General features: G+C 40.3%; 1 protein-coding gene across 3 annotated transcripts in view; it reads right to left on the reverse strand.

The window, feature by feature from the left end:
- LOC131955904 (disks large homolog 5) overlaps positions 1–19,387 on the reverse strand; it is a gene marked incomplete at its 3' end in the record, with an annotated part of 63,438 nt that overhangs the window by 16,160 nt on the left and 27,891 nt on the right. For all 3 annotated transcript variants that reach the window (XM_059320213.1, XM_059320212.1, XM_059320211.1), the window contains 12 exon segments: positions 2,027–2,141; positions 3,702–3,804; positions 4,359–4,521; positions 5,617–5,725; positions 7,305–7,503; positions 8,762–8,903; positions 9,117–9,421; positions 11,198–12,280; positions 12,679–12,785; positions 13,108–13,174; positions 13,261–13,491; positions 16,179–16,314. In XM_059320213.1, coding sequence (XP_059176196.1) covers positions 2,027–2,141; positions 3,702–3,804; positions 4,359–4,521; positions 5,617–5,725; positions 7,305–7,503; positions 8,762–8,903; positions 9,117–9,421; positions 11,198–12,280; positions 12,679–12,785; positions 13,108–13,174; positions 13,261–13,491; positions 16,179–16,314 — 2,760 coding nt within the window.

The raw sequence follows: 19,387 nt of genomic DNA on the forward strand, positions 1-19,387 counted from the left end.
TAACATAAGTGTCATCAGAACAAACTACTACAACACAACCACATAAGTGTCATCAGAACAAACCACTACACCACCACTTAACATAAGTGTCATCAGAACAAACTACTACAACACCACCACATAAGTGTCATCAGAACAAACTACTACAACACCACCACATAAGTGTCATCAGAACAAACTACTACAACACCACTTAACATAAGTGTCATCAGAACAAACTACTACAACACCACCACATAAGTGTCATCAGAACAAACTACTACAATACCACTTAACATAAGTGTCATCAGAACAAACTACTACAACACCACTTAACATAAGTGTCATCAGAACAAACTACTACAACACCACTTAACATAAGTGTCATCAGAACAAACTACTACAACACAACCACATAAGTGTCATCAGAACAAACTACTACAACACCACCACATAAGTGTCATCAGAACAAACTACTACAACACCACTTAACATAAGTGTCATCAGAACAAACTACTACAACACCACTTAACATAAGTGTCATCAGAACAAACTACTACAACACCACTTAACATAAGTGTCATCAGAACAAACTACTACAACACCACCACATAAGTGTCATCAGAACAAACTACTACAACACCTCCACTTAACATAAGTGTCATCAGAACAAACTACTACAACACCACTTAACATAACTGTCATCAGAACAAACTACTACAACACCACCACATAATTGTCATCAGAACAAACTACTACAAAACCACTTAACATAAGTGTCATCAGAACAAACTACTACAACACCACTTAACATAAGTGTCATCAGAACAAACTACTACAACACCACTTAACATAAGCGTCATCAGAACAAACTACTACAACACCACTTAACATAAGTGTCATCAGAACAAACTACTACAACACCACCACATAAGTGTCATCAGAACAAACTACTACAACACCTCCACTTAACATAAGTGTCATCAGAACAAACTACTACAACACCACTTAACATAACTGTCATCAGAACAAACTACTACAACACCACCACATAAGTGTCATCAGAACAAACTACTACAACACCACTTAACATAAGTGTCATCAGAACAAACTACTACAACACCACTTTAACATAAGTGTCATCAGAACAAACTACTACAACACCGCTTAACATAAGTGTCATCAGAACAAACTACTACAACACCACTTAACATAAGTGTCATCAGAACAAACTACTACAACACAACCACATAAGTGTCATCAGAACAAACCACTACACCACCACTTAACATAAGTGTCATCAGAACAAACTACTACAACACCACCACATAAGTGTCATCAGAACAAACTACTACAACACCTCCACTTAACATAAGTGTCATCAGAACAAACTACTACAACACCACTTAACATAAGTGTCATCAGAACAAACCACTACACCACCACTTAACATAAGTGTCATCAGAACAAACCACTACACCACCACTTAACATAAGTGTCATCAGAACAAACTACTACAACACCACCACTTAACATAAGTGTCATCAGAACAAACTACTACTACACCTGACATTTGCAGGTATATTTAAATGACTGCACTGATGAAATTGAGAGAGTTTGACTTAAATGATTATGTTAGGCACATCCTGGGCCTAAAAAATAATCAATGCTGACATTATTGTTGTTCTTTTACACTGGTCTAATCTACATTGTATTTAACAAAAATTTTAAAATCAATAAGTTAAAAATTGGTAGAAAAAGCTTTCCCATTTTTCAGGGCAAGGATAACTTGAGTTCAGCAAAATTTAAGAAAGGAAAATAAATTGTCTAGTTACTTCTCTAAAGTAGACAGCAAGTAAAAAAAGCAATTTGTTTTCTTGATGCAGATTTGATGTTAATACAGCTATGAGTGGCTGAGAAAATGTAGACCTACCCATAAGTTTTATTGGGACTAATACAGCTATGAGTGGCTGAGAAAATGTAGACCTACCCATAAGTTTTATTGGGACTAATACAGCTATGAGTGGCTGAGAAAATGTCGACCTACCCATAAGTTTTATTGGGACTAGCCTGACGTGATGGAGTTGCTGAGTGTGGTGGAGCCATGCTGGAGGAGTTGATGGATGTTGCACTGCTGGACACATCCTGATGGTCAGTATACTCTGAAAGAAAATCTTTACTGTTAACTCTCTGCAGATCAAACATCAACTGACCCTGTCCTAGGTGGGTGGCCCTGTCCTAGGTGGGTGTCCCTGTCCTAGGTGGGTGGCCCTGTCTAGGTGGGAGGCCCTGTCCTAGGTGGGTGGCCCTGTCCTAGGTGGGTGGCCCTGTCCTAGGTGGGTGGCCCTGTCCTAGGTGGGTGGCCCTGTCCTAGGTGGGTGGCCCTGTCCTAGGTGGGTGGCCCTGTCCTAGGTGGGTGGCCCTGTCCTAGGTGGGTGGCCCTGTCCTAGGTGGGTGGCCCTGTCCTAGGTGGGTGGCCCTGTCCTAGGTGGGTGGCCCTGTCCTGGGTGGGTGTCCCTGTCCTAGGTGGGTGGCCCTGTCCTAAGTGGGTGGCCCTGTCCTAGGTGGGTGGCCCTGTCCTAGGTGGGTGGCCCTGTCCTAGGTGGGTGGCCCTGTCCTAGGTGGGTGGCCCTGTCCTAGGTGGGTGGCCCTGTCCTAGGTGGGTGGCCCTGTCCTAGGTGGGTGGCCCTGTCCTAGGTGGGTGGCCCTGTCCTAGGTGGGTGGCCCTGTCCTAGGTGGGTGGCCCTGTCCTAGGTGGGTGGCCCTGTCCTAGGTGGGTGGCCCTGTCTAGGTGGGTGGCCCTGTCCTAGGTGGGTGGCCCTGTCCTAGGTTGGTGGCCATGTCCTAGGTGGGTGGCCCTGTCTATGTGGGTGGCCCTGTCCTAGGTGGGTGGCCCTGTCCTAGGTGGGTGGCCCTGTCCTAGGTGGGTGGCCCTGTCCTAGGTGGGTGGCCCTGTCCTAGGTGGGTGGCCCTGTCTAGCTAAGGTGGGTGTCCCTGTCTAGCTAAGGTGGGTGTCCCTGTCCTAGGTGGGTGGCCATGTCCTAGGTGGGTGGCCCTGTCTAGGTGGGAGGCCTTGTCCTAGGTGGGTGGCCCTGTCTAGGTGGGAGGCCTTGTCCTAGGTGGGTGGCCCTGTCCTAGGTGGGTGGCCCTGTCTATGTGGGTGGCCCTGTCTAGGTGGGTGGCCCTGTCTAGGTGGGTGGCCCTGTCCTAAGTGGGTGGCCCTGTCCTAGGTGGGTGGCCCTGTCTAGGTGGGAGGCCTTGTCCTAGGTGGGTGGCCCTGTCCTAGGTGGGTGGCCCTGTCTATGTGGGTGGCCCTGTCCTAGGTGGGTGGCCCTGTCCTAGGTGGGTGGCCCTGTCCTAGGTGGGCGGCCCTGTCCTAGGTGGGTGGCACTGTCCTAGGTGGGTGGCCCTGTCCTAGGTGGGTATCCCTGTCTAGCTAAGGTGGGTGGCCCTGTCTAGGTGGGTGGCCCTGTCCTAGGATAAAATCTAGCCGGTAGCTCAATGGACATAATAAGTCTAGAACCATAATTCCGTTTTTCTTAACAAACATCACAGCTCACTAGATGAACATTGTCATCTGGTATATGGAGATTGTGAACATCTGGTGTATGTAGATTGTGAACATCTGGTGTATGTAGATTGTGAACAGGTAGATGAGAATATGACATAGTCATCTGGTATATCTAATTACGTATGCCCTCAAGCAATCAGATTGTACTCACTTTCTGGGTTGTATTGGACCTTCATGGTCAGATTGTCTCCACACTGCCTCAGCACAGTCACAGCATGCTCATAATTGGCATTTCTCATGTTGATTCCACACACCTAATGGTACAAGCAAAACTCTATTGTAGCTTCCTTACACAAACATTAGCAGGTACATCAATCTTTGCTAGACACTTAGCTCCCTTACACAAACATTAGCAGGTATATCAATCTTTGCTAGACACTTAGCTCCCTTACACAAATATTAGCAGGTATATCAATCTTTGATAGACACTTAGCTCCCTTACACAAACATTAGCAGGTATATCAATCTTTGCTAGACACTTAGCTCCCTTACACAAACATTAGCAGGTATATCAATCTTTGCTAGACACTTAGCTCCCTTACACAAACATTAGCAGGTATATCAATCTTTGCTAGACACTTAGCTCCCTTACACAAACATTAGCAGGTATATCAATCTTTGCTAGACACTTAGCTCCCTTACACAAACATTAGCAGGTATATCAATCTTTGCTAGACACTTAGCTCCCTTACACAAACATTAGCAGGTATATCAATCTTTGCTAGACACTTAGCTCCCTTACACAAACATTAGCAGGTATATCAATCTTTGCTAGACACTTAGCTCCCTTACACAAACATTAGCCTACCTCAAGCAGTTGGTCTCCAATGACTAGACCAGCAAGATCTGCCAAACTATTCTCATACACAGATGAGACAAAGATCCCCCCTGAAGGACCTCTCTGGATTTTAAAGCCAACGGGTTTAGAGCTCTTCTCAAATGTAATGTCCCTCGTCTCATGATGGCATGGGCTACAAATAACATCATAATACAGGGTTCATCTTGTTATTAGATTAACATCATAATACAGGGTTCATCTTGTAATTAGATTAACATCATAATACAGGGTTCATCTTGTCATTAGATTAACATCATAATACAGGGTTCATCTTGTTATTAGATTAACATCATAATACAGGGTTCATCTTGTCATTAGATTAACATCATAATACAGGGTTCATCTTGTAATTAGATTAACATCATAATACAGGGTTCATCTTGTCATTAGATTAACATCATAATACAGGGTTCATCTTGTAATTAGATTAACATCATAATACAGGGTTCATCTTGTAATTAGATTAACATCATAATACAGGGTTCATCTTGTAATTAGATTAACATCATAATACAGGGTTCATCTTGTTATTAGATTAACATCATAATACAGGGTTCATCTTGTAATTAGATTAACATCATAATACAGGGTTCATCTTGTAATTAGATTAACATCATAATACAGGGTTCATCTTGTAATTAGATTAACATCATAATACAGGGTTCATCTTGTAATTAGATTAACATCATAATACAGGGTTCATCTTGTAATTAGATTAACATCATAATACAGGGTTCATCTTGTAATTAGATTAACATCATAATACAGGGTTCATCTTGTAATTAGATTAACATCATAATACAGGGTTCATCTTGTAATTAGATTAACATCATAATACAGGGTTCATCTTGTAATTAGATTAACATCATAATACAGGGTTCGTGTTGTAATTAAGAATGATTATAACATTAAGTTTTGGGTTAAATTTATGGTTAGAGCTAAACTTGTGACATTAACATTATGATTTGGGTTAAATTTGTGGTTAGATCTAAACTTGTGACATTAATATTAAGTCTGGGTTAAATTTGTGGTTAGAGCTAAACTTGTGACATTAACATTAAGTTTTGGGTTAAATTTGTGGTTAGAGCTAAACTTGTGACATTAACATTAAGTTTTGGGTTAAATTTGTGGTTAGAGCTAAACTTGTGAAATTAACATTAAGTTTTGGGTTAAATTTGTGGTTAGAGCTAAACTTTGTAATAAGCTGTACTAAATTTGTAGTACTGACATTTTTCTTCTGTAACAGCAGTCATCACTATTGGGTGAACCATTGTATTTGACAGAGTTTCTTTTCTCAATGTGGAACAAAGGAGAGCCTGGGCTGCTTCTGTCAGATACTGTAGACAAAAATACTTTCAGATTACTCAACAACATTCATTGAGAAAAATACTTTCAGATTACTCAACAACATTCATTGAGAAAAATACTTTCAGATTAATCAACAACATTCATTGACAAAAATACTTAACTTTCAGATTACTCAACAACATTCATTGACAAAAATACTTTCAGATTACTCAACAACATTCATTGACAAAAATACTTTCAGATTACTCAACAACATTCATTGACAAAAATACTTTCAGATTACTCAACAACATTCATTGACAAAACCAATTCATTTTGTATCAGATTTACAAACACTTAATGTTACATAAAGTTATGACAAAAACAATTCACTTTATATCAGTTACAAGGCATAGCTTCGCTTAGGCTTTCAAAAAACATTTGAGAATTTGAATGATTATTAATTGGTTATTAGCTGTTAAGTGGACTGCTAAAGTTTAAACAGTAATTTAACCTTAAAAGAATTCCCTTTTAAAAAAAATTACACAAACTTGTTATTGGCAATGTATTAGAACTACAGGTTTCCTTGATTGATAATAAAACTCAAAACATCAATTTTTTATTCAAAGTATGATGAAATTCTTTCTCAAACAATGCTAAAATCGTCTTTTTATGGTTTTATTTTAAAAAGTATAATATTGATTGAAAATTTACTTTAAAAAATTACCTCCCTTCTACAAAGAGTGAACGACTTCGTTTTTGTTCAACTTTTTCACAAAAATAGCTATGTTTATATAAGAAAGCATCATGTCAAATCTTACGGCCCTCACGGGTTATTCTGAGGGGCTGAACGGTTTGTTTTGTTATCCTCCAGGGTCAATGTAGGACCTCAAGGAGTGGCATAGGAGGTCAGTGAGCAAAATTTATTTTCCATGTATAGCTCATATAAGGTGAATTTCACCCAAGGTCATTTTTTAGCCTTCTTTGAGGGCTTAGAATCTGAACGACAGTTTTTCCATACGGCCTAGCCATCTATCGATGTGCCTGCAAAAAATTAGCCAGAAGTACAGAGAGTAAGTACCCTAAAATCTTTATGAAAATTACCTTCAGTTTTTCACATAAATTACAATGATTATAAAGAGAAATATGCATGGTCAGTTTTGACAACTATATCCATTTGTCCCAGATATGACATGTTTTAAAAAGAAGTTGGTCTATGACCTCACATTTTATATGCATTTTCTTTAGTTTTTAAAACTTTTGAAGTAAAGTATTTTGATGTCAAATTCAGCAGTGGACATCCACATGGACCTGGACCCCCCCCCCCCCCCCCCCCCCGTGGACGTCGTAAATGATGACCCCGAACAGAGTTCAGCGTTGACGTTCCTCTAATCAAGTTTTTTTAATCTTGTTATCCTCACTTTTATTATTGAAATTAGAAACTATTAAATTACAATTTAATAATCGTCCATCTAATAGAATAAAAAATACATGTACTGTCATTCAAATTTAGATTCCAAGATTACTTACTGAGCAAGAAAAATAGAACTGAATGAGATGGAGAGATATGTCAATGGTGTGACTAGGAAGAAAGCTATTGAGTCTCCTCAAGTAAAACACATGACTTACCTATTTCTACAGAGCCAGACTTTGTATTGACACTTGTACTGGATGGGATGCGGATACGCTCAAACACTTTGTCCCTTTTGGCTGCCTGACGAATGTCATCATCAAGAAAAGTTCGGCCATGTGGAGAAGTTCGTGAATAACGGCTAGGAAAGTGCTCTTCACTGATGCTGGGAGTGAAGCGCTCCAAGGTGCTACAGCTCTGTTCAAGTTCATACACAACTTAGGCACAGGGTAAATGCCATGAGGGGGGTGGGTGCTACAGCTCTGTTCAAGTTCATACACAACTTAGGCACAGGGTAAATGCCATGAGGGGGGTGGGTGCTACAGCTCTGTTCAAGTTCATACACAACTTAGGCACAGGGTAAATGCCATGAGGGGGGTGGGTGCTACAGCTCTGTTCAAGTTCATACACAACTTAGGCACAGGGTAAAGGCCATGAAGGGGGTGGGTGCTACAGCTCTGTTCAAGTTCATACACAACTTAGGCACAGGGTAAATGCCATGAGGGGGGTGGGTGCTACAGCTCTGTTCAAGTTCATACACAACTTAGGCACAGGGTAAATGCCATGAGGGGGGTGGGTGCTACAGCTCTGTTCAAGTTCATACACAACTTAGGCACAGGGTAAATGCCATGAGGGGGGTGGGTGCTACAGCTCTGTTCAAGTTCATACACAACTTAGGCACAGGGTAAAGGCCATGAAGGGGGTGGGTGCTACAGCTCTGTTCAAGTTCATACACAACTTAGGCACAGGGTAAATGCCATGAGGGGGGTGGGTGCTACAGCTCTGTTCAAGTTCATACACAACTTAGGCACAGGGTAAATGCCATGAGGGGGGTGGGTGCTACAGCTCTGTTCAAGTTCATACACAACTTAGGCACAGGGTAAATGCCATGAGGGGGGTGGGTGCTACAGCTCTGTTCAAGTTCATACACAACTTAGGCACAGGGTAAATGCCATGAGGGGGGTGGGTGCTACAGCTCTGTTCAAGTTCATACACAACTTAGGCACAGGGTAAATGCCATGAGGGGGGTGGGTGCTACAGCTCTGTTCAAGTTCATACACAACTTAGGCACAGGGTAAATGCCATGAGGGGGGTGGGTGCTACAGCTCTGTTCAAGTTCATACACAACTTAGGCACAGGGTAAATGCCATGAGGGGGGTGGGTGCTACAGCTCTGTTCAAGTTCATACACAACTTAGGTACAGGGTAAATGCCATGAGGGGGGTGGGTGCTACAGCTCTGTTCAAGTTCATACACAACTTAGGCACAGGGTAAATGCCATGAGGGGGGTGGGTGCTACAGCTCTGTTCAAGTTCATACACAACTTAGGCACAGGGTAAATGCCATGAGGGGGGTGGGTGCTCAATTAAAATTAATTGAGCATTTGGTGGACATGGTCCCCAATTGGGTGGGCCACTTAAAGTAGGTAGACTAATGGTTGGCTATTGATTGATTACCTTTTGAGATGGACTTGGTGAACTGTAGCGGTCATTAGGTGACCTAGTGAAAGACAAGTGTTTCTCCTGCTCCATGTCAGACTGACTGATGCCAGGGAATGTACCAAGAGATGCTAGAGCTGCATGCTGGAGGGGAGTTGAGCTGCAACAGACAGACAGGTAGGTGCAAGTGGCTTCATGTGTCTTAAGGAGAGCTTAGAGTCTAATCAACTGACACTGTCAGCTTACAATAAGAGAAATAAGTCTAATCAACTGACACTGTCAGCTGACACTGGTCAGCTTACAATAAGAGAAATAAGTCTAATCAACTGACACTGTCAGCTTACAATAAGAGAAATAAGTCTAATCAACTGACACTGAAGGATGATAACTTGCTGGTCGCCAGTCTGCTGGGGATGTCTGGTGATGTCCACTGCACAAATCAAACTCAGAGATCTTCATTGAAGGATGGACCTCCAGCGATGTTGGCCTCATGCCGTATGGAGGGGGACTGACAACATAATAGCTGGACTGTGACCCACTGACAGGACGTTGGCCACTGGACTCTGCAGCAGGTGTTGGCCAGTGGATGGGCGCTGGTGTCTGCCAGTGAAGGCTGCTAGTATTACAGGCTGGTGCTAGTGCAGGTTTGTGGGCTGATGTTGGCCCGCGAGATTTTCTCTGGTAAATATAAATCAATTAATGACTTTCTTGACACTCACCTGAAGCCTACTGGACACAAACCTGAAGCCTACTGGACACAAACCTCAAGCCTACTGGACACAAACATGAAGCCTACTGGACACAAACCTCAAGCCTACTGGACACAAACCTCAAGCCTACTGGACACAAACCTCAAGCCTACTGGACACAAACCTGAAGCCTACTGGACACAAACCTGAAGCCTACTGGACACAAACCTGAAGCCTACTGGACACAAACCTGAAGCCTACTGGACACAAACCTGAAGCCTACTGGACACAAACCTGAAGCCTACTGGACACAAACCTGAAGCCTACTGGACACAAACCTGAAGCCTACTGGACACAAACCTGAAGCCTACTGGACACAAACGTTGCACATCTAGAATACAGGGCTGCCAACCAAAAGCATTTTTGATCACTAACCAAAGAATTGGTTTATGAAGTTCTTTTGCTTTCAACTTTCAACAAAAAATATATTTTTCAGATTGTTAATTTCAAAAAGTTGATTTTGACCCAATTAATAGACAATAATGGGCTGGTCTTGATATGGAGATGGCATATTGTGATAAACTACAAATACATGACTGCAAAATGACTGCTATAGTAGGGAGACTAACATGACTGCTACAGTAGAGAGACTGACATGACTGCTATAGTAGAGTGACTGACATGACTGCTATAGTAGGGAGACTGACATGACTGCTATAGTAGAGAGACTGACATGACTGCTATAGTAGAGAGAATGACATGACTGCTATAGTAGGGAGACTGACATGACTGCTATAGTAGGGAGACTGACATGACTGCTATAGTAGAGAGACTGACATGACTGCTATAGTAGAGAGACTGACATGACTGCTATAGTAGAGAGACTGACATGACTGCTATAGTAGGGAGAATGACTTGACTGCTATAGTAGAGAGACTGACATGACTGCTATAGTAGAGAGACTGACATGACTGCTATAGTAGACTGACATGACTGCTATAGTAGAGAGACTGACATGACTGCTATAGTAGAGAGACTGACATGACTGCTATAGTAGAGAGACTGACATGACTGCTATAGTAGAGAGACTGACATGACTGCTATAGTAGAGAGACTGACATGACTGCTATAGTAGAGAGACTGACATGACTGCTATAGTAGAGAGACTGACATGACTGCTATAGTAGAGAGACTGACATGACTGCTATAGTAGAGAGACTGACATGACTGCTATAGTAGAGAGACTGACATGACTGCTATAGTAGAGAGACTGACATGACTGCTATAGTAGGGAGACTGACATGACTGCTATAGTAGACTGACATGACTGCTATAGTAGAGAGACTGACATGACTGCTATAGTAGAGAGACTGACATGACTGCTATAGTAGAGAGACTGACATGACTGCTATAGTAGAGAGACTGACATGACTGCTATAGTAGAGAGACTGACATGACTGCTATAGTAGAGAGACTGACATGACTGCTATAGTAGAGAGACTGACATGACTGCTATAGTAGAGAGACTGACATGACTGCTATAGTAGAGAGACTGACATGACTGCTATAGTAGAGAGACTGACATGACTGCTATAGTAGAGAGACTGACATGACTGCTATAGTAGAGAGACTGACATGACTGCTATAGTAGAGAGACTGACATGACTGCTATAGTAGAGAGACTGACATGACTGCTATAGTAGAGAGACTGACATGACTGCTATAGTAGAGAGACTGACATGACTGCTATAGTAGAGAGACTTACATGTTGAGTTTTTGGAGGAACTCTGTGTGTGGTAGGGTCAAACCTAAAGTCTTGTGGCACAGTACTTGTTGGGCTAACCCCTGCATGGGCAGAAATCAAACTGCCCCGTTGGGCGATCCCCTGTGATGGCAGGGTGCCTGCCTGCAGGCTGCTGTAGACTTGAGCAGGCTTAGGAAACACTGATGGTCCTCCACTTGTTACAACAGAGGTGTGGGGGGGTGTCCCAGGGCCATGCATGACACCCACTGAGAAATGAGATTTCAAAGACACTGGAATGCTGAATGGTGTGTACTGTGTGCTGTGTGGGGCATGTTGTGCTTGGCTGTTGGAGGACATGGTGGGAGAGAAGGCAGAACTCTGGTAGTCATGGTGATGTCCACTGGACGAGACAGGTCTATGAAAGTCTGGCCCACCATAGAACACATCCCGAATACTTGGTCTTTCTTTCACAGGTTTATGACCTGGTGCACAGATGACAGTTGGGTGGACACATGTGCTGTCCATCTGCTGACCTCTTGTTTTAGGCCAGGTACCACTATTGGTTTCAAAGTCCAATTCTTTGCGAGGTGACTTTGAAGAAGTCATGTCAGCTCTGGCTGTGCTGTCAGGGAACTGTGCGATGACACTCTCTGTGCTGCGCAGGTTGATCTGGGTACCACAGTCCTCCTCAACAAGCTCCCTCTCCTGACTCTTTGGCCTAGGGCGGAAAAAGTTCTCCACTTTCTCCTTGGCCCTGTCTAACATAGGTAAACTGTGCCTGGTCTTCTCCTGCTCCTGTTTGCCAGGACTGTCCAGGCTGTCTGTCTGTGAACCACTGCTGCGCAGGTTTTTGCTGCCCTCAAGGTTAACGTGACAAGCTGTTTCCCATGAACAGCCCTGCATGGCCAGACTGTCAGACTTGCTTATGGAGCTGCCATCTGGCAGTGGGGAGTTGATGCCAGTACAAGTGGGGGTGGGAGAAGAGCCAGCAGAGCTTAAAGGTGATGCCTGTCTCCAGACTTCTAGGACTAGGGGATCTGTGGAGCTTTCTAAGATTCTCATAGCATCACGGGCACTCAAGCTTTCCGCTGGCATCTTGTTGATCTGAAACAATTTCTACATTCAAAAATCTATGGCAGTTTACAGAAATGACAAACAATAGGAGTGATAGGGTGACACAAAGGAAACTGTGCAGCGGAAAACTGTGCAGCGGAAAACTGTGCAGCGGAAAACTGTGCACAAACAAGGTGAGCAATGGCATTTTGTTTTCTTAAATCAAGCATTAATAGACAAAAGAAGAGTGATTACATGCACCTTGTAGTGTAATAAAACATTTAAACAAAATAAGACAATCTTAAAGTGTATTAGTGTGATTAGTTTGTATTTGCTGATTGTTCTGTTTGTGCAGTTTTCAGTTGTACAGTTTTCAGATTGCTCGTTTTTCTGGGAACCGTGTGATAGAGTATTGGCACATCAATAGATCCAAAGGTGGCTATACTTACATGAATAATCCTATCACCAATGCAAGGCAAGACTCCATACTTGGCCACCAACCCACCAGGACAAATACCGCTGATGAATAAACCTTGTTCTATTTGAATGCCAGCTTCTGGAAAAGAGACACACTAAGTCTAGAACACACCAAGTCTAGAACACACCAAGTCTAGAACACACCAAGTCTAGAACACACCAAGTCTAGAACACACCAAGTCTAGAACACACCAAGTCTAGAACCCACCAAGTCTAGAACACACCAAGTCACAAAAAGGAACAAAATAGAGAAAAAAATACAAAAATGTATATTAATTAAAGTTAGAAGAAAAGAATTGAAGAATATATATTGTGGTTTAAATTATGCATCAAAGAGACACAGTAGCAGCTTTCATAAGACTGGACACAAAAGAGCTAGAACATGTTCATTAGTTGCTAACCTTTTTGGCAAGCCAGAACAATCTGGACAGGTTGCCAGGTCCTTGTTGTCTTTCTCCTCCTCACAACCTGAAGAAAAACAAACCATGTCTATAACATGCATTTATTGTTGTCATCAACAGTAGTTACCATAATGAGACTAGGAAAAAACTTACCAGGTGAATGGCACCAGCACTTCTTCTAATGGCCTGAAGAGCTGTCCTTTTGTCCACATTGATGGTCTCTAGACTGTTGATCCTGAGGACAGTGTCATTGACTTTAAGCTTACCCTCTGCTGCTCCTCCTTTGGTCACATGACTGACTATCAATGATGGATCATTGTCAAACTGGGGGTCTTCCTTGCCCCCTATCACATCAAAGCCCAGCTCTTCACTTCCTGCACAGTGCTGCAATAAAGTCAGTTTCATTACATTTGTAGCCTAGGCTCATTGTTGCCCCATCTATAGTTTCATTACATTTGTAGCCTAGGCTCATTGTTGCCCCATCTATAGTTTCATTACATTAGTAGCCTAGGCTCATTGTTGCCCCATCTATAGTTTCATTACATTAGTAGCCTAGGCTCATTGTTGCCCCATCTATAGTTTCATTACATTAGTAGCCTAGGCTCATTGTTGCCCCATCTATAGTTTCATTACATTTGTAGCCTAGGCTCATTGTTGCCCCATCTATAGTTTCATTACATTTGTAGCCTAGGCTCACTGTTGCCCCATCTATAGTTTCATTACATTAGTAGCCTAGGCTCATTGTTGCCCCATCTATAGTTTCATTACATTTGTAGCCTAGGCTCATTGTTGCCCCATCTATAGTTTCATTACATTTGTAGCCTAGGCTCATTGTTGCCCCATCTATAGTTTCATTACATTAGTAGCCTAGGCTCATTGTTGCCCCATCTATAGTTTCATTACATTTGTAGCCTAGGCTCATTGTTGCCCCATCTATAGTTTCATTACATTTGTAGCCTAGGCTCATTGTTGCCCCATCTATAGTTTCATTACATTTGTAGCCTAGGCTCATTGTTGCACATCTTTTTGCAATACTAAAAAGGTTGTAAACCTGTGGGGGGGGGGGGGGTGAATAGAGCAAATAGAGGCGCAATCTGTTAACAAACTATATATATATATATATATATATATATATATATATATATATATATATATATATATATATATATATATATATCAGGGATGTGACCAGACCAGGAAAAATAATTAGGAAATTTTCTTTGGATAATAACTCAATATGTTTTATCTATTTTTTATCGCGGTTAAGCAGCTTCCATACTGTTACTGTACTAATTAATTGTTTAATGAAGTTAATATATTAAATACAAGAAGTTTATGTTACTCTAAAATAACATTGAAAGTCTTGTCTAATTGCAATTTAATGTTTACCTTATAAACAACTTTTTAAAAATTACAATGTAACAAAAGTAGCAATTAAGTTTTCTTTTACCATTAAGCTAATTTAAACGGTACTAATCTAGTGTAGATTCTAGATGTACTCCTGTTTTCAATTTTTAAATAGGGGGCCTAATGCCTTATATTCTTTTAAAGATTTGATTGGTAAAAATATTTGTCTTCAAGACCCTAGATTAAGATTAGTTACAATTTGAAAGTTTTAGGTTCATGTGATGGAAAAATGAAATGGACCAGGTTAGCTAAAATTAGAAAGGGGCTGACGTGTGAACCAAAGTTAATCATTATGATAACCAAGCCACATCGATATTTATGTTTTTTTAGAATAGCTGTAAATTGTTAGGGGTCATCCACGTTTTTTTTTGACGATATTTACCTCCCCTCTTTCCTACAAAAGCCAGACTCCCCCCACAGTCTGAACGTATTTTTTCTTCCACAAACAAGACACGGTTGTAGTCACGTTGAGTTTAGTATTTTTTTTTATCTGTAGGCCTACGAAGCATAGGCCTACGTATTGCAGGAACAGCTATTTGAAATTGACTGTGACGTCATTTTTTTCCCACAAGCAGTACCGAACACGTACGTGCGGTCAAGGCGAGGTCACAAGAGCCACCGTTGCTACTAGGTGGGGCGGGTTTGTCTAGTCCTCAGTCATCTTTTGCAAGGATTTCAATATTAATTTGAGATTGAGAAATAAAATAGAATCAGAGAGAAACTCTGGATTTAGGCGGGTTAAAATACCGATAGGTAAATTAGGCTATATCGATAGCTAGATTACCAGGCTTAAGAGATGTAAGTTTCATTTGAATAACTGCATTATTTTAGATTACCTTTTCCCGTGTTTTTGATAAATAGTTAACTGAAAATATCAGCGGAAAATTTGAACTAAAAAAATTGTGCTTTGAAAAATTCGTAAGTCCGCTGAAATTCCGAATCTTAATCTACACATTTAATCTTGATCTAGCACCGTCAGACCTAGCGCAATCGACCAATCGAAAAGAAATGCGCATATTCCAGTGTCCGTTTGACCTAAGTACAGTAATTGTCGATTTAAATACGAATAAGTGGAATGAGCATGTCGACCCTTTCCGTAGAAGACATTTCCGGTTTTTTTTCCTAATATTTAAAACTTCGTAAAAAATCGAAAAAATTGAAACTCTGCGGAAAAATTCGGCAAAAATTAAATCAGAGGAGGAAAATCGCAACTGAAACAGAAAAATCGGATTTCCGCTAAAATTCGGAAAAGTCACATCCCTGATTTATATATATATATTATAAGCTGAGAGGTAGTGTGTCAGTCAGTCTGCCTACAGATTCTAGAATCATAGAAGAAAACAACACATGCAGTGCTTCTTATCATTTGTAATGGAGTAGAAACTAATTACGTACCGGCTTAAATTTTTAATCGGCTAAATTTTTAATCAGCAGCAAAGTTGTTTTTTAATTGTGAATAAAATACTACATACATGCACATTGCTAAAACATATTTAACAGGTCAATGTCAAATAATATTTTCCCTTATTATTGTTTAATAATTTTGGCAGGGGAGGTAATTTAAAAGGATATTCAACTTACTGTAAAGAATGTACTTTTAAAAATATCTAACACCTTTATTACTTGTATATTGCAAGACAAAATTGAGAAAGTGTAATAATGACCAGTTCAATGGGAATCTCCACAGTCTCAGTGCCCAGTTCTTGTAAGTCAGCATCTATTGCAGAATCTCGGCTATGGTTATGTCCAATATAATGGAGGTGTTGACGCCTATTGTCGCCCATTGTTTCATATCCATTTCTGGGGGAAGAAATGTGTAGGTGTTAAATCAATACAAAATAAACAAAACTGAGCCAGAGAACAATCCTGCCAATAAGCCAAACACACCTATCATAGTCCAGAGATGTAACTTACAATCTAACTAGACTTTTTTGTCTGGATATAAGGATCATAGATACATTTCCCATCAATATAGGGAGCATAGATACATTTTCCCATCAATATAGGGATCATAGATACATTTTCCCATCAATATAGGGAGCATAGATACATTTCCCATCAATATAGGGATCATAGATACATTTTCCCATCAATATAGGGAGCATAGATACATTTTCCCATCAATATAGGGAGCATAGATACATTTCTCATCAATATAGGGAGCATAGATACATTTCCCATCAATATAGGGAGCATAGATACATTTTCCCATCAATATAGGGATCATAGATACATTTTCCCATCAATATAGGGAGCATAGATACATTTTCCCATCAATATAGGGAGCATAGATACATTTCCCATCAATATAGGGATCATAGATACATTTTCCCATCAATATAGGGATCATAGATACATTTTCCCATCAATATAGGGATCATAGATACATTTTCCCATCAATATAGGGAGCATAGATACATTTTCCCATCAATATAGGAAGCATAGATACATTTCCCATCAATATAGGGAGCATAGATACATTTTCCCATCAATATAGGGAGCATAGATACATTTTCCCATGGATATAGGGAGCATAGATACATTTTCCCATCAGTATAGGGATCATAGATACATTTTCCCATCAATTTAGGGAGCATAGATACATTTTCCATGGATATAGGGAGCATAGATACATTTTCCCATCAATATAAGGAGCATAGATACATTTTCCCATCAATATAGGGAGCATAGATACATTTTCCATGGATATAGGGAGCATAGATACATTTTCCATGGATATAGGGAGCATAGATACATTTTCCATCAATATAGGGAGCATAGATACATTTTCCCATCAATATAGGGAGCATAGATACATTTCCCATCAATATAGGGAGCATAGATACATTTTCCATGGATATAGGGAGCATAGATACATTTTCCCATGGATATAGGGACCATAGATACAATTTCCATCAATATAGGGATCATAGATACATTTTCCCATCAATATAGGGAGCATAGATACATTTCCCATCAATATAGGGAGCATAGATACATTTTCCCATCAATATAGGGAGCATAGATACATTTTCCCATCAATATAGGGATCATAGATACATTTTCTTATCAATATAGGGAGCATAGATACATTTTCCCATCAATATAGGGAGCATAGATACATTTTCCCATCAATATAGGGATCATAGATACATTTTCCCATCAATATAGGGATCATAGATACATTTTCCCATCAATATAGGGAGCATAGATACATTTTCCCATGGATATAGGGAGCATAGATACATTTTCCCATCAATATAGGGAGCATAGATACATTTTCCCATCAATATAGGGAGCATAGATACATTTTCCCATCAATATAGGGAGCATAGATACATTTTCCCATCAGTATAGGGATCATAGATACATTTTCCCATGGATATAGGGAGCATAGATACATTTTCCCATCAATATAGGGAGCATAGATACATTTCCCATCAATATAGGGAGCATAGATACATTTTCCCATGGATATAGGGAGCATAGATACATTTTCCCATCAGTATAGGGAGCATAGATACATTTCCCATCAATATAGGGAGCATAGATACATTTTCCCATCAATATAGGGATCATAGATACATTTTCCCATCAATATAGGGAGCATAGATACATTTTCCCATCAATATAGGGAGCATAGATACATTTTCCCATCAATATAGGGAGCATAGATACATTTTCCCATCAATATAGGGATCATAGATACATTTTCCCATCAATATAGGGAGCATAGATACATTTCCCATCAATATAGGGAGCATAGATACATTTTCCCATCAATATAGGGAGCATAGATACATTTTCCCATCAATATAGGGAGCATAGATACATTTTCCCATCAATATAGGGATCATAGATACATTTTCCCATCAATATAGGGAGCATAGATACATTTTCCCATGGATATAGGGAGCATAGATACATTTTCCCATCAATATAGGGAGCATAGATACATTTTCCCATCAATATAGGGAGCATAGATACATTTTCCCATCAATATAGGGATCATAGATACATTTTCCCATCAATATAGGGAGCATAGATACATTTCCCATCAATATAGGGAGCATAGATACATTTTCCCATCAATATAGGGAGCATAGATACATTTTCCATCAATATAGGGAGCATAGATACATTTTCCCATCAATATAGGGAGCATAGATACATTTCCCATCAATATAGGGATCATAGATACATTTTCCCATCAATATAGGGAGCATAGATACATTTCTAATAACAATTCAGAGATCAATTTTAAATTTTAAGGAAATATTACTTGAAATAAAATTGAAAAAGATTTAGCTGCTTACAATTTTTCTTTTAAGGGCATAAACAGATTAAATCTTTTCTAGGACCAGCTATATTCTTGTACATATGGTCTAGCTATTGGACACTTTGGAATGTCTTCACAAACATGGCATTGGATATGGGCTAGCTATTGTACACTTTGGAATGCCTGCACAAACATGGCATTGGAGATATAAGTAGCAGTCAGATGAACAGACGTGGACAAAAGCACTTGGAAGTCCTAGTCTTATGAACAGATGACTAACTGGACGTGGACAAAAGCACTTGGAAGTCCTAGTCTTATGAACAGATGACTAACTGTGCAGGTTCTGGGCCAAAGATTTTGGGATTGGATCATAAACAGAGATTGTGTACTAGATTAGAATGGTGAACTGTGATTGGATCATAAACAGAGGTTGTGTACTAGATTAGAATGGTGAACTGGGATTGGATCATAAACAGAGATTGTGTACTAGATTAGAATGGTGAACTGGGATTGGATCATAAACAGAGATTGTGTACTAGATTAGAATGGTGAACTGGGATTGGATCATAAACAGAGATTGTGTACTAGATTAGA

This window comes from Physella acuta, unplaced genomic scaffold (genome assembly GCF_028476545.2).
Source record: "Physella acuta isolate Inbredline_101_S28 unplaced genomic scaffold, ASM2847654v3 ptg001114l, whole genome shotgun sequence".
Taxonomy (NCBI): Eukaryota; Metazoa; Mollusca; class Gastropoda; family Physidae; genus Physella; species Physella acuta.